Consider the following 16302-nt stretch of genomic DNA (forward strand, 5'->3'; position numbering starts at 1 on the left):
TGAGACAGGGTCTCACTATGTAGTTGAGACTGACCTGGAACTCACTATGTAGCCCAGGCTGGTCTCGAACTCACAGCAATCCTCCTGCTTCAGCCTCCCAAGTGTTGGGATTACAGGTGTGCGCCACCACACCCGGCTACACTGGAGAATTTCATTTATGGTACAATGTAAATTCTGATTATTTATTTTTCACACTTTGTGTTTTGTTTTGTGATAGGGTGTTGCTGTGTAGTCCAAGCTGGCCCTGAACTCATGGAGTTCCTTTTGCTGCAGCCTCCTGAGTGCTGGGATTAAAGGCGTGTACCACCGTGTGAACTAAAACTTTATATTTTTAAAGTTTATTTTTGACCAATCAGCACCAGCCATACTGAATTTTATGGCATTTCAAATGAAGTTCTCTTGGCTCCTTGTCACGCATGTGCTCTTCTCCCTTCAGGGCATTCATTCCCTTCCCTCCTCAGCCCTCATCTTGTCTCTGTAGCACAGACAACACCCATTAAATATATTACATATTACAGCCTTAAACTGAATTATTTTTAAAAATCTTGCATTTTTCCTCTAAAAATAAGAGCACTTCTGAAAGCATCATCATGTGCCCCAAGCTTGAAAATAACTCATATGTTGATTTTGTTGTTATTGTTGTTCTGGGGCTTGAACCCAGGAGTGTCCTACCACTAAGTTACATCCCCAGTCCTTCCTATTCTTTTAATCCAAGGTCTTGTTAAATTGCCTAGGCTGGCCTTGAACTTGCGATCCTTCTGCCTCGCCTTCATGTGTCAATTTTTTAAAAGTGCACTTAACTTCAGCAAACAATTTAACATGGTATGAGTTGTAGTAGGGCTTTGTCCTGCATGGATGCAGAAGAGGCATTCCTGCCAGAGAATATAAGAATAAAATGCCTGGAGACGCAGACAGGCAGGAAGAAGGCTGGGGCGGGGGACAGGTGACACTCTACAAGGTTAGTCTGCAAGGTACAGAAAAATGCTGGTAGCTGTAACAATCCTGGACACTGATCACTGCCCCTGACAGCCACCTCCAGAGTGCGTCTGTGTTCATGTTGGCTTCAGCACCTGCCACACATGAGCGTTCCAGGATCCAGTTCTTAGAGAACAGACAGACCCTGTCATCTTTGCTCGGCACCTGGCATTTTGGGGATTGAGTCCACCTGCCCAGCCTGGACTTGTCTGTCCACAAAACCTAAGCCCGAGACAGCAACTGGGTTAGGGAGGTCCTGTTCCAAATGCAAGGCTCCAAGGTGTCAGGACTCTGCTGTGGCCATAGCAAGGAGCAGATTCTCTGGTGAACTGAAGTGGCTCCTTGGGAGAGACCGTGTCCCAGGCATCGCCAACTGGCAGCCTGTAGACTGGCGAAGGGCGGGATGTTCCCACCCCCAGTTCCCACCCCCAGTTCCCACCTTACCCGGACACAGGGTTGAGTGAGCTCCCATGGAAAATGAACTTTCAGAGGCAGATGTGATGCAGGTGAGACAGGGAGAGGATCCGGGACCACCCAGTGGGGCCCATGGAGTCACAGAAATTCCTATCTCAGGCTCAGAGAGAGAAAGGAAGTGACACATGCCTGGCTCAGCAGACAGAGCGAGGGCCACCTGTTACAGAGCACAATTAAATCTCTAGGCGAGGGATGTAAGTGGCCCGAAGGAGCTGGGAAAGGCCAGGAAATGGATTCCCAGCCAGAGGCTCCAAAGGGCAGGCAGCTCTTTCTACACCTTCGCTTTAACCCTTTTGGACTTCTGACCTCACCGGCAGAATTATTAAGCCACTCTGTTTATGGCCATTCATTACAGCTGCAACGGGAAACGAATACAGGGCTACATCCAGCCAACAGATGCCTGCTGTTAGACAGATATTTGGTGTTTCGAAAATCTGGAAATGCTGTCTAACAGTCCAGATTCTGAACTCCTCTTGGGAACCCCCACTAAAAAAAAAAAAACCCCAAAAAACAATGACAGCAGAATTGGCAACAAATTCTCCACATTTCTTATTTATATATTTTTATTTGAGTTTTTTTTTTTTAATGGTGCTGGGAATTGAACACAGAACAGCTGGGTCCCCCAGTGCTCTGCTATTAAATTATATCCCCAGTTCAATATTTCTTACTTTTTAAAGTTTTATTTATTTATTTTGAAGTGCTTGGGCTTGAACTCAGGGAGTGGCACATGCTAGGCAAACACTCTACTACTGAGCTGCATCTTCAGCTGGATGCTCAGCCTCTCTTGGAGACAGAGATTAGTTGGACCCAGGCAGAGATCACCTTGTTTAGGTGGAGCGAGGGCCCTGCAGTGTCCCATCATCCCCGTCTGTTTCATTTTCTCACACTACCATGAGGCTAAGGATCAAAGGTTCATCTCTATTCTGCAAGGCAGGATGACCTTTACCTTGCTAAAAATCTGTAAACAAGAAGTTAGGGGTCAAGAATTGGAAGAGAAAAGGAGCACCTAGACCAGCAAGAACCTTCCTTCTCATTTGAACTTGGACTTCGCCACATGAAAGGGAACCCACCTTACTGACCTGCATGCGCTCCGAGCTCTGAGCATCTTGGGAGCTTACCTGCAAAGGGTGGGCCCAACAAGGCGGAGACGCCATTAGCACAGATGATGATGCCATAGGCATTGGCCAGGTGTTCGATGCCGACCAGGTCTTCCGTCACCACGGGCATCAGGGAGAAATACCCACTAGAGAACCCGATCAGCGCACAGATGGCAGCCAGGCCGGCATAGGTATGCATCAAGGGCAGAATAAAAATGCTGAGGACCAGAGTGAAGTTGGCCACGAGGAAAACATTCCAGACGCTGATGCAGGGCAGGTCCGCCACAAAGCCCAGGCTCACTTTCCCAAAGATATGGAGTATTGCTATGATTGAAGTCAGGGGGAAAACATCATTTTGCTCTGTCAAGTTATACAAATTGACTATTTCTGGGAGGTGGATGAAAGGGATGACAAAGCTGCTGTAGGCAAACAAAGCCCAGAAAATAAAGGCAACAAACATCTGATTAGTAAAGAGTGAGGCTGTCCCAAAATAGCCTGAGTACCAGTCCCGGAAGCCCTTCCGGACCAGCAGGGTGATCTGTCTCACGCTCTTCAGAACTCGGAGGGCGCACATGTTCTTCCTGGGCCGGACCTGACCTTGGCACTCCTGGGCTTGAAGGTCACAGAGGTTGCCCTCGTTCCTGGGCGTGCTGTCTTTCTCTTCTGTACTGCCCAGTTGTCCACCTGACTTTACAGATGCTGTGGAGGGAGCCCGGGTTACTTGGGGGTCTTTCCCGGCTGAGCAATCTCCATCTTTCCTGGGAGAGAGGGGCCTCATGAGTGCCCCGCACACACACAGGTTCAAGGACACGGCGCCGTGGATGAACATGGCATTGCGCCAGCCGTACTCGGAGCACAGGTACTTGAGCAATGTGGTCATCAGGAACGTTCCGAACCCTGTCCCGGTGGTGCTGAGTCCCTGGGCCAGGGCTCGTCTCTTTTGGAAATACCTTCCCACCATGACCACTGCGGGAAGGTAGGCCATGCCACTGCCAAGGCCTGCAGGGGGGTGAGAAGAAATGCCCACGGTACAGCATCGATGAGTAAGGCATGAATACAGCCGTTTAAAGATCCCTCACTATCACCAAACACCTGAGAAAATCAACTTATAAGATGGGAAGGTTAATTTTGGCTCAGGGTCTCCGAGTTTTCAGTCCATGGCTGGCTCACTTTGCTGCTTTTGGGCCCATGGGAAAACAGATAATGGGGAACACATGATGGAGTAAACCTGCTTGCCTCATGGAATCCAGGAAGCAAAGAAAAAGAAGGAGAGACCACGCCCCCAGTGACCTAACAGCCCTTTGCTAGACCCCGCCTCCTAAAAGCGCCACCACCTCCCAATAGCACCGCAGGATGGGGCCAAGCCTTCAACACATGGCTGGTGGGAGACATTTAAGATCCAAACCATAACATCTGCATTCCCTTATATTGGTGTCCACCCATACTTTTCCTAACAGAGGAATAACGGTGATTGTGAAAAGCTCTGAGGAGAAGCACCGGGAAGGCTTTTACCACAGGCTGTTTTACCCCATCGTTTCCCCTCAGGCTTAGTGGCCAAGGAGCCTCCTCCCATGAGAACACAAGCTATGGGTGGACAGGATGGGCTGCAGTGTCAGCCCTGCCAGGCCCAAGACAGCCTGAGCTTGGTGGGTGAAGAAAGAATGAATGGTGCTCCAGAGGCTGTGCTTTCTTGGCCTTGCTGGTTGCACTGTGGGCCTAGGAAAATGCTTATGTCCAAGGGAATGCGCAGCAACTCGGGACAGTTTGCAGAAACCCAGGAATGGGCCGATTTGTTCCGAAGTCAGTTGGAAGAATAAAGTCGTGTCAAGACTACAACATAATTCTATTTTCATCTCTGATTTTTAAATGTATCTTTAGAAAATAGGAACAGTCATTCACATTGGCAAAAATGAGACACTGGTGGGGAAGATGGTTTGTGTCCAGGGCAAGGGCTGTGTGGAACCCTCTGTACTTTCTACTCAATTTTGCCAAGAACCTATAACTGTTCTAAAAAATGAAGTCTATTAATGATATGAAATTACATAACATAAAATAAAATGTTCAGTGCTGCCCACACCAAATAGCCAATTTAAAAATGAAACCCTCCTGCTGAGTTACCATCCCTTACTCCCAATTTTACCCTATTCTACCCTTTTTCTTATTATGGTTCAGATCTAATGCCTGCTATTTGTGAGGTGGTTGGATTAAGGGGGACTATAGCTGATTTGCTGTTAGGAGATGGGGCCTTTTTGGAAAGGGAGGGTTACTGGGGATGTGTGATAGTTAATTTCGATGTGTCAACTTGAATGGATTAAGAACTTCCTAGTGGATTAGTGTAGCACAGTTATCAGTGTGTCTGCAGATGACTGGCAGGTAGGCCAGCAAATTGAGGAGGGAAGACCCACCCCGGATGTGGATGGCTCTAACCAAGAGGCTAATAGCCTGAATGGAGTAAAAGAGGGGAAACTGAAAGGAGTCTTTGAAGGACCTCTGTACTTCCCCACTGCATTTGGATGTCCACCTCTAGGTCTTTCAGGCTTCTAGCACAGACTCTCCAGCCTTCCAATGCAGACCCTTCAGCTTTCTGGCATGGAACTTGCACCAGCCTGGGCATGAACCCTGGAGCTTTAATCTTCTGCTCTATCCTGTGGCTCTCCACCCTGCAGAATGCAGCCGTTTGCATTCTTTCCCCCGCCCCCCGATTCCATAGGCGGCAGCCATAAGCCTCTAGTAAATCTTTTTAATTTTTAAAATTTTTTGAGACAGAGTCTTGCTGTGTAGTCCAGGCTGGCCTTGAACTCACAGCAGTCCTCCTGCCTGAGTACTGAGATTAGAGGTGTGCACCACGACGCCCAGCTCAGTAAATCCTTTGTATCTCACACATGTAACATTATGTTACATTTGTTCCTCTACTGAACCTTAACTGGAACAGGGTGTGACCTGGAGGGTAAATTTCCCTTCCTGGCTCTTCCTTGACTCTTCTCAGCTTCCTGCCTGCCACGCCATCTTGTCTTGGAGACTAAGGACTGCAATCTGTGCCAACCATGAGCCAAAATAAACCTCTCTCTCCTTACAGTGGGCATTAGGTATTGTGTCTCTGCAATGAGAAGGACTTAGGTCCTATGGTACTTAGTCATATGACTTACTTATTTATACGTGTATTGTTTATGGTCTTTCTCCACTACCCCTTTGCTAGACTGTAAGCCTCACAAAGACAGGGATCTTCTGGTTTTGTTTACTGAGATCTCCTCAAGTGCCTAGAACAGTGTCTTGTGCACAATACCTGAATGCAAGAAAGTTCTATGGCAAGATAAAATGGTCATATTTTGAGATAATAGCAACCATTTTCAGATGAGACTTGTTTTACATTTCCAAAGTTAAGGTATAAACACGGGCTGCAAGATATGTTACCTGTCAGGCATGGTGGTGCATGCCTGTAACCCCAGCACTTTGGGATAGAGATGGAAAGATCACAGGTTGCAGCCCAGCCTGGACAATTTAAGACACATAGCAGAATCCTGCCTCAAAAAATAGAAGGAGACTGGGAATGTAGCTCACTGTGAAGATCCTTGGTTCAGTCCCCAGTACTAAAGGAAAGGGGCGAGGGATTGCAGGTACAGCTATGATAAAACCAGTTAAAAATCATGCATCGACAGGGATATTTTCTCAGAAATGTGTCACTAGGTGATGTCATTATGCAACCATCAGAGAATGGATTTACAAAAACTATGGTGGCTATGCTGTCACTAGGTGGTATGATTTTGGGGGACCCCTGCCATACATGTGGGACATTACTGATCGAAATGTCATTAGTAGTGCATGACTATATTTGTTAGCAACATGAGATTCTTTGATAGTAAATACTGTGGCACAGAATTGTCACCCTTATGGTAGTATTGGGGGGCTGTGTAACAACAGAAAGACCCCAGATGGCTTTGGGTTTAAATTCTAGATCTGCTCCCTAGAAAGAAACTATATAATCTCAATCAAGCCAGTTAAACACTCTGCAGCTGAGCTTTCTCATGAGCGACTCAAAGACAACACCACCTGCTACTCTGAGTATTATGAATTCGATCAAGAATGTGCCCTGATGCTTCCCATCTCTGGAAAGTGACTGGATTGTGGGGGACACTATACCCCCCAGGGGATTAACCCACTGACGCTTTCACAGCTGACTTGCTGTTAGGAGGCGGGCTTGGCTAGAGGTGGGTCACAGCTCCCCCTTTGCTCTCTGCTTCCTGACCGCCATGATGTGAGCAGCTCTTCCTCCGCTGTGACCCATGCACCACCATGCCTGACAGGTAACATATCTTCCTCCGCTGTGCCATGCCATTCTGCCTTGGAGCAGGCCAACTAAACTGTGAGCCAAAGTTAACCTCTTCTCCTTTAAGTTGTGGGTGTCAGATATTCTGTACCTGCCATGAGAAAGTGACTGAGACAGTACATATATACCCATGATTTATATATATTCCACATATAAATGTACTATACTCCATGTTGTACCAAGGTGTCAATTAATGTTAATATCTCACCTCTTACAATAGGCTATTAGCGAATGCAACAGTTTAAATCAAATTCCAAGTAAGCTTTTAAGAAAGTAGAATGGTTTAACGACTCCTCTTCCAGCTTCAACAATTACCAATTCATGACCAATTCTGTACCCACTCCCTCCATGTAATTTTCAAACAAATCTTCAATATATTACTTCATGTGTGAATATTTTAATATAAATATCTAAATGTAAGACCTATTTAAACGGCAGTCATTTTATCATTATCCCATCTGAATAAAAATAAATGACTCCTGATAATAAATATCCAGAAGGTGTTCAAATTTCCAAATGTGTCATAAATGACCATAGTTTTTTAAAAATCTTTTTTTGTTGTTTAAATCAGGACCCAAAGGAGGTCCACACATTGCTGTTTGTTGATGATTATTTTAAGTGTCTTTTAGCCTCTAGTTTTTCTTGCCGTTAGTTGAAGAAACTGGGTCAATTGTCCTGTGCAATTTGTCATACCCTGCCTGCATTTTGCTGAAATAAGTTTTTTTAAAAATTTGATTTGTCACTGACAGTAACTAACATGCTGAATTTAATATGGTTATGGGTTTCTAAAGAGCAGTGACATAAAATGACTCATAGAAACAGAAAGGAGGGACATAAGCATTAGAACAGTGTTCACACTAACCCACTTCAAGTAACAAATGCTTCTGTGAGTGATGAGGAAAAGTCTCGCTCAGTGTTAAAAGGATCTGTTTCCCTTTTATGCTGATGATCCACACCCTTTGCAGCTTTCACCCCTTTTGCAGTGTGACTTTGGGAGGACTTGAGGGTGTGTGGGCTCAGGAGAGCCTGGTATTATCCAGCCCAGGGCACAGCCCCAGACCACTTCTTCACCACAGCTAGGATTAGAGGCAGGAACTATACCCTGGCAAGCAGGGTGGGAGGAGGAACCTGGATATGGACAGAAGATCTGTGGTCAGGGGTCAGTGTGGATGGAAGAAGAGGCCTTCAGGAGCCACCCCGGAGAGAATGGAGCTGACAAAGCTGAAGACACCTTTCCCAGGTGCCTTGGCTGCCCTGGATGCTCGAAGTGCCATTCATTTTCTGCTTAATAGGACAACACTCCTCTGCAATTTTTAACAGATGCACAAACTGCACTGCCCAGCAGTCACTTTTAATCAATTTAATCTATGAATTTTAGCCTTTCCCCTGGGGAATGAATTTTAGCCTTTCCCCTAACAGTGTGCTAGATTTGCTTCGCTTCTTGGAATCTCTCTCTCCTCTCTCTCTCTTTTAGGTACCAGGGACTGAACTTGGGACCTTGTGCTTTCAAGGCAGGTGGTGGCAGAGCCACTGAGCTGAATCTGCTGGCTGGAATCTATACATGCATACGAGTTTTGCACTTTCATTAATTTGAAGAGGGCTGCAAGAGTAAATGATTATTCTGTGATTTGTGTTTGATTCTACAATTATTAAATGAGAGCATGGTACTAATTTCCTTAACATCAGTCTGCATTTACCTAAATGTGCATTATTACCCTCCTTTGCCTGTTCCTCACAGGAAAAGTGTCTAGCAGTTAGACCCAGGCGTTGAACAGTTAAATCTGATTCTATCAATGAGCTCAAGGACAGCTGTGTGGCTTTCCCACACTTTTAACACATTATATCTAGAAAACATTTCCTGGAGTGCAGGGTGGGATGGATGGAGGACACAGAACAAAATGTTTTAATGGGTTTCTCTTTTTTCCCCAAATTAAGTTCATGGCTAAAATGCTCAGTAAAACACTTCCGTCAAATCTAAAACCATGCTTACCGGCTGCCACTCCAAAAGTGAAAAAAAGACAGTGCACACTGGTGGTGTAGGCACTCAGCACCCAGCCCAGGGAGTTCAGCAGGCCTCCCACGATGGTGGTCCAGCGGCATCCGCAGGTGTTAATGAACAAGCCGATGAAAGGTCCTGCCACAGAGCATTGAAAGAGGAATTGACCAGTGGTGCTTTATTCTCACACTTTCTTTTGTAGTTGTTTTTTGAATCAGGGTTTCACTATGCAGCTCAGGCTGGCCTCGAACTCATGGCAATCCTCCTACCTCAATGTTTTCATGCTTTCTTAGTGCATCCTCACATGAAGCCAAAGGACACACTAGAACTGTTGAATAAGGCAAAAGCAAAACATTGTTTTATACACAAAAACCTTTTTAGCATGCAGAGATGGATGTAAATGATTTTATCAGAGAACATGAGGTTCTAGATTTTCAAGGAAGGCCGACCTGAAATAAAGAAACAAATACCCAGGTTCATTCTTTTGTCTCCCTCAGAAGTCCTTAACTAGTGGTCTAGGGATAGAATGCCCTTTGCAGCCTTGAACAAAGTTTGGAAAAGGCTTGGAATCAGTTGCCAATATTTAAAAGTTAAGAAAATTAAAAAAGAAAAAAGCCAACAGCAGCATCAACCACCTCCCCACACAGCCAGACAACAGGTGTGGTATAGCAGTTGATTCTGGCTGTCAAAATCCTCTGAGTTCTCTTGGTACTTTTGGTCCCTTTGGTCTCCCACCTGGCTTCCTGGCCTCATTTATATTATTTGTTTGGCCTAATTCACAGTTTTCATTCTTTCTCTCTTTTGTTTGCATTGCTGGGGATCCAACCCAGGGCCTCATACGTGCTAGGAAAGTGCTCTACCACTGAGCTACACCCAGCACCTAAATTTAATGTCGAACTCCAGTTCTTAAGGGAGCACAGGGAAAAGGGTTCTGAGATCCCCTGTTTCAGGCGGGGAACCTCTGGCCCTTGTGACTGAGGACACTAAGTGCAAACCAAGGACTCAGGCCCTGCAGGCTCTCCTGGTTCCTCCTGCACCTTTCAGGCTCTGCATTTACAACTCTGGGGACTCAGGAGTACCCGTCACGGGGCAAGATGTGACATTGTGCACAGCAGCATGGTGTTTTATGATGCAGATTCAGATCACTTTCTTTTCTCAGATGCTCTAGGTTTTTCCTTTCTCTTTCTGACTTTGCGGAACTTCTGACACTTCTCACCTTATGATCAATGATTCTTTGTGTGCAAAGCAATCCAGACTTTAGCAATACAATGTGAGTCTGCATCTGATATTCAGAGAGATGGCTCATGGTAAATATCATCTTATTTTTGGTTGTTATTGCTTTATATACTCAGATGGGACTATTTAAAATTAAAAACTTACTCCCCCTTTTAGCCCAAACTAAAATAACATTTCACTTTAATGTTTTGACTATCTTCATAACTCTTGGGTCCTCGGTCTTCTAGTGATTTGTTATTTTTCTTCTCTCTGTCTCTCTCTCTCTCTCTGGCTCATCTTTGCAGTAGATGGGACCCAAGGCCTTGTGCATGCTAAGCAAACAGTTTACCACTGAGCTCCACACTAGTCTTATTTAATGTATGTAAATGTCTAATCCTGCCCCGTATGGTGGCAAACACATATGTAATCCCAGCATTTGGGAGGCTGAGGCAGGAGGACAGCTTTTAGTTCAAGGCCAGCTTGGGCTACAGAGTGAGTTCAAGGTCAGTCTGCACTATATAGTGAGACCCCCCGACTCTAAAAACAAAAACAAAAATAAACAAAAAACTACCTAACCCAAAACATTATGAAGGCAAATGTTCCTTAATTAGCCTTGTTGCATTATAGAAAGTAATTCAGTAGATAAAGCTCTTAAAAGGGGCTTAATATAGTACATATATTTTATATATATGATGTATACTATATAAAATTATAACCTTATATAAATAATATATGACATAAGCCTGTTGGCATAGACAACTAAGGTAACTGTTGGGAGTAATAGAAATTCATACTCCATAAGTTGAAGCTATAGTATTTCTTTGATTTCTTTACACACATTTTTATTTTCCTAAACCCATGGTCACTTGACCACATCACATTTGGATAAGTGGGTAGAGAGAAAAACTGTATGACTCATTGGTTTGCTGTTCATGTCTCTTTTTAGATATAAAAGATCAACAGGTCACAATTCAAAAGCCCGATGTTTTCCACATCACACAAAGGGGCCAGAAGGAAGTTTTCCTTGTGTCTGTGCTGCACCAACAAGCCATTTGAGGGGGTAAAAATAAAGAAGAAATTCCCAAGTCAGTGCAAATAGTCATCTCTGGAGGAACTTCATAAACAAGCCAGAAAGCACTGAGTTCTTTACTGATAAGAGCACACAGTTGATAACATGTAGTAGACAAGTCTGGTTTTCTAGTTAATCAACTTTGGCGTGCTGGAGCTTCAGTCATTTATGAGTTACACATGGGCAAAATCACCCCAGAAATGCTGTCACTTCTCCACAGTTATGAAACAGAGACCTTTTGAAAAACCCAAACAATTAGAACCCCAGCTTTCCCAGCGCAGTCTTATTTCCTAACCATTGTCATTGGTGCCAGTGGGCATCTCCAACATCCAGTTCCAGGTTCAGCAAAATAAAAGAACCCCTCACACTGAGGACAGGTGAGAAAACTGAGCTATCGCCCTTTGATTATGACTCAGAATAATGTAAAGTAATTCAGTGGTGTTGTGGTTTAGAGCTAGATGTCCCCCAGAGCCTCGTGTGCTCATTGGTGGGGTGCTGGGGAGGTGGTTGGATCAGGTGTGATACACTAGCAGATTAGTGCACTGATGAGTTCATAGCCAGGTGTGATGTTGGGAGGTGAAGCCTCGTTGGAAGAGGTGGGTCACTGGAGGTGTGCCCTGGAAGGGTCTATCTCCTTCCTGCTCCCTTGGTCTATTCCCTGCTGCCATGCCATGAACTGTTTCTCCTCTGCCATGCAGCCCTGCCTTGGAACCACCTCACTATGGACTGAAAGAGGGTCATCCCATTTTGTCTCTCCCAATATCTGATGGGCCTGTAAGGCCATACAGCTTGGGTGACAACAAACAATTTGAGGAGAGCCTGGCCAGCACTCAGGGTGAAAGGAGGTCATTCTCTGAACCCTGAGTCCTATAGGATAAAGATTTAGCAGCTCTAAATCCATAGCTCCCTGCCTTGACTGCACAGTGCATCACTCTGAAGCTTAATAAAAACCTCCTGAAGCTTGGATTCCATCCCAGGGGATTCGGTCTAATGGTCCGGGTGTAGCCCGAGCATCAGGATCTTTAAAAACTTCCCAGGTGGCTCAGAAGTGCATCTAGGACTAATTAATGACTGAAGCTCTAAATCCACTTAGGAAGCCAATCATCTTCTGTAGCCCATGGACTGACTCCCCATCAAAAATTATTCAAGGAGCTATACCACAAAAGCTGCTTGGACAGGAATGAGGGGAAGAGGTTTTGTTAAAAGCTGGGGCTTCCTGCAGGACACCTGCAAATCCATTCTGGTAAAGAATGAAACAATGCATATTTATTAGATTTAACATATGCAAATTGTTGACCAAGAAAGAGATGGCTTCCAACTACCACAACACTGACTCATTTAATTTTTTATTAAAATTTAAAATAAGTCTAAATGAGCTTACAATGATTAGAAGATGCACAAAAGATGTATTTATTCCCTGCAGGTATATTTTCAATTCTCATTTGATGTAAGGGCACACACTTCTGTGTGCCAACAGACAAGACTTGAAGCCTGTCCTATACTTCCTGGCTGTTCAAACTTCAGTAACTTACTTAATGTCTCTGAGAGTTCCAAATTCTTCTCTTTTAGGATACAGATGATGCCCTGGCCTTTGGTGTTGTAGGATCACTGAAATTATTATAGACAGCTAAGTTAGGTAAAATTAGTACAGGCAGTCAGACAGAGCTAGACCTCAATGTATCTGACATCAGGTTGAGGGTTACATTTATTTCTCCTATGTCATTTGGAGGTCCCACCGAGATACCTGGAAGGAGGTAAGAGTCTGCTTTTGTTTCGTGGATTCTGGATTATAACTCATTTAGGTAATTAGCAATTGTCGTCCTCGTTTGTCAATTGCTTTGCCTTGAATTTTTATGCCTTGTCTTTTTTATGCAATTTTGTTGTTGTTGTTGTTAAAATGATGGTAAATTTAAGTTGAGAACATGGGAAGATAATGCTGTTTCATTGATGGGACGTTTTACTCTTGCAGGCAAGGTCTTGTATTCTTGTTTTGCTACATTTAGACTTACTAGTTGCTGAATTTATTGGTGCTCCTTGCTTGACCTGTTTAAATTGTGGTTTGTTATTTTAGACAGTAGCTTTAGGGAAAAGTAATGTTAGAATGTCCTCTAGTGAACTTTGACACTAACCAAAATATAAATTTATGAAATGCTATAAAATGGATCTTTTTGTGAAATCTAGTTTATATTTAGGATATATTCATGCCTATTAATAAATCACAGGACCCCAACTGCCAAAGGCAATAGGCTGGCAGCTATTCTTAAGACTTGGGAGACAGGTTTTACTGGGACAGTCTGGCCTGATTCCCCCTCTACACTATAGAGGGGACTGTCAAGCCTGTTCCACCTCAGTTTCCTTTCAGGTCTGGTCTTCTGCTGCTGAGGAGGCAAGCTTAGCTCTTGAGATTCTCCACTCTTGCCTTTCCAAGCTGAGGGTGATGAGTCATGGGCAAACTATCTCAATAATTCCCTATGTGTATGAGAAGAAAAGAGTTCCTTTTTCTGATCTCATTTCTGATCTTTTCCTGTCACTCTGTGCTTTCCTTTTTATAGATAGGGAACCCTGAACTGTCTAACCTTTCCCTCCTATCCAACAACTAAGAACTTTTAAGTTGAACCTGTAGCAAATGAGTGTTTGCTAATTCTAGACAAAGAAGTCATCTTAGATGAGAACACATTCAATTTAAGGGAGAATCCCCAACCTCCTGGCTCTCTCTCTCCCCTCCTAGTCCTGGTTCTCATCATTTATATGTGTAGGGTAGGGGAGTACTTTGGCTAATGTGTAAGTTATGGATGCTGGATAATGGGTGCAGGTTTTAACCTGTGAGCTTCTTAAGTGGGTTGCTAAGGAAGATTGCCTAGGTGATTAGGTAGACAACACAAATGTCTTGGTGAATTCCTTGCCCTAGGGTGCAGGGAAGGATTTTTCTGAGCCATTACTTGACTCATCTCTAGAGGTGACCTTTTTTGCAGGCTTTTAAGAGCTCCAACTTCTAATATGCCCTTTGGATTTTTTCTCCTCACTCTCTTTCAAAGAATTGGAAAGCAGTTGTTCAGGTCTCTTGATTATTAATTTTGCTAGCAAAGCTTCCTTCTTTAAACATGTCCATTATAGCAGGAATCAGTTGTGGCTTGTGCTTTTGGAAATACACGCTGGAGTTGACTGTGAGTTTCTGGAGAAGGTAGGGGTGAGAACTGGTAAGGGTGGCTGGTCTGACCCAACCTAATCACTCCCCAGATAGCAGCCATCTAACTTGGAGCAGGTCACCTCTGGGGATGCCTTGAGAGGATATACAAACAAAGTAGAGATGAAAAAAGATGCCTATTTTCTCTTGTTTTGCAGATGAGAAACTCAGCAACAATTTCTCTTACTCTTTTGGAATGTGTTCTTAAGCACTGAAAACTGGTGGATCCTCACATATTGAGAAAGAACTGTTTAGTCTTTCTCTGCACCCACACATGGCCTGCCTACCTCCTAGAGACAAAATAGAATGCAGAGAGAAGTATTGATTACTGTACTATTTCACAACTAAAATTGTACAGTAAGTGAGAGGGAATATGGTCAAAGTACCTTATGTTCAGACTTCCTTTGCATTAAGAAATAATCCTTACTTGTGTTCAAAATATAAATATAAATATAGACCATGTACTCAGTTTGGCAGCACATATACTAATAAACATAGACCACAGGAAAATCAGACATTCCTAGCCATTAAGGCACAGTCAAATGCATTCACTATTACTGAGCCTGAGGCTCCCCTCCCTTGCCCTTCAATCCTAATGATGAGGTTTTCCAAGGCAACCTTTAACAAACCCTCATCCACTATTACTGAGCCTGAGGTTTCTCTCACTTGCACTCTGGACTCAAAGGGTGAGGCTTCCAGTCTAACCTTAGTTGAAGCCTCTACTGGGCTCTATCCATCCCTATCTGATTTTGTTCAAGCTCCTCGAGGACAGTATCCCTTATAGGAGGTGAGTAGAAAATTTGGCCCTGCCTGTGTTCATATGTCTTTTTTCTCAGTGACATCAGGCAGATCAAACAAGATCTGGGAAAGTTTTCAGACAACCCTGATAAGTACACTGAGGTCTTTAAGGAACTTAACTCAGACCTATGAACTGGACTAGAAAGATGTAATGTTACTCTTAAATCAAACTTTGACTTCTAATGAGAGACAAAGAGCACTATAAGCTGCTATTACATTTGGAGATGAATACCATGACATTGTTAATTTTAGAAGGCCAGAAGACAGGCAGCCAGGGGAAACAGATGGTTCCTACTAGAGCCTATGCTGTCCTTATCCAAGATCCCTATTGGCCTATGAACCAGACAGGAGATAGGAATAGAAGACATCTTCAGACATGTATTCTTGAAGGTCTAAAAGGGACAGGAACTAAACCCTTCAGTTATTTTAAATTGTCAGCTACTCATCAGGAAAAAGGTGAGAATCCCTCTGTCTTCTCAGATCATTTACAAAAGGCATTGATGAAACACACATCCCTGGCTCCTGATTCGATAGAAGGACAGATTATTCTTAAAGACAAGCTTATTACCCAGTTAGCCTCAGATATTAAGAAAAAGCTACAAAAGATGGCTTTTGCTCCAGATATCTGATACTTCAGTGAAAATTTCCTCTGTATTTTATAATTGAGACCAGGAGGAGGCCAAGGGGAGAAAACAGAGAGACCAAGAGCAAGTGGCTGCCTTGGTTGGGGCCTTAAAAGGCATAGACTCAAGAACCAAGACCTGTCATGTAAAGGTACAAGATCCCAATAATGAATGTAACTGTACTGTATACCTAATGTGTACCAATAAACTTAATTAAAAAAAAAGGCATAGACTCTAAGTCTGACTCTTGTGGCTCCAAAGGAAATGCAACAACTAACCTAACCTGTTACCACTGTGGAAAGCCAGGCCACCTTAAGAGAGACTGTGATCAAACTATCATGACAAGAGGCTCCCTAAGGCATGCCTGATTGCAAAGGTGACCACTAGGAGTTGGACTGCCTCCTGAGAAGGAGAGCCCAGGGATCAGACTCTTCTTACCAGCTAATACAGCAAGACTGGGGCTGGGAATTTAGCTCAGTGGTTCAGGCCCTGTCTTGCAAGAGCAAGGTCCCGAGTTTGATCCCAGGTACCAAAAAAAAAAAAAAAA

The 16302-nt window shown here is 44.0% G+C and overlaps 1 protein-coding gene across 2 annotated transcripts in view; it reads right to left on the reverse strand.

The window, feature by feature from the left end:
* Slc16a14 (solute carrier family 16 member 14) overlaps positions 1-16302 on the reverse strand; it is a 24386-nt gene that overhangs the window by 2294 nt on the left and 5790 nt on the right. For both annotated transcript variants that reach the window (XM_010608116.2, XM_033764674.1), the window contains exons 2-3: positions 8861-9004; positions 2568-3545 (exon numbers count right to left, since the gene is read on the reverse strand). In XM_010608116.2, coding sequence (XP_010606418.1) covers positions 2568-3545; positions 8861-9004 — 1122 coding nt within the window. The remainder of the gene's footprint in view (positions 1-2567; positions 3546-8860; positions 9005-16302) is intronic.

This window comes from Fukomys damarensis, unplaced genomic scaffold (genome assembly GCF_012274545.1).
Source record: "Fukomys damarensis isolate Sample0158 unplaced genomic scaffold, DMR_v1.0_HiC HiC_scaffold_16, whole genome shotgun sequence".
In the NCBI taxonomy this organism is placed as follows: domain Eukaryota; kingdom Metazoa; phylum Chordata; class Mammalia; order Rodentia; family Bathyergidae; genus Fukomys; species Fukomys damarensis.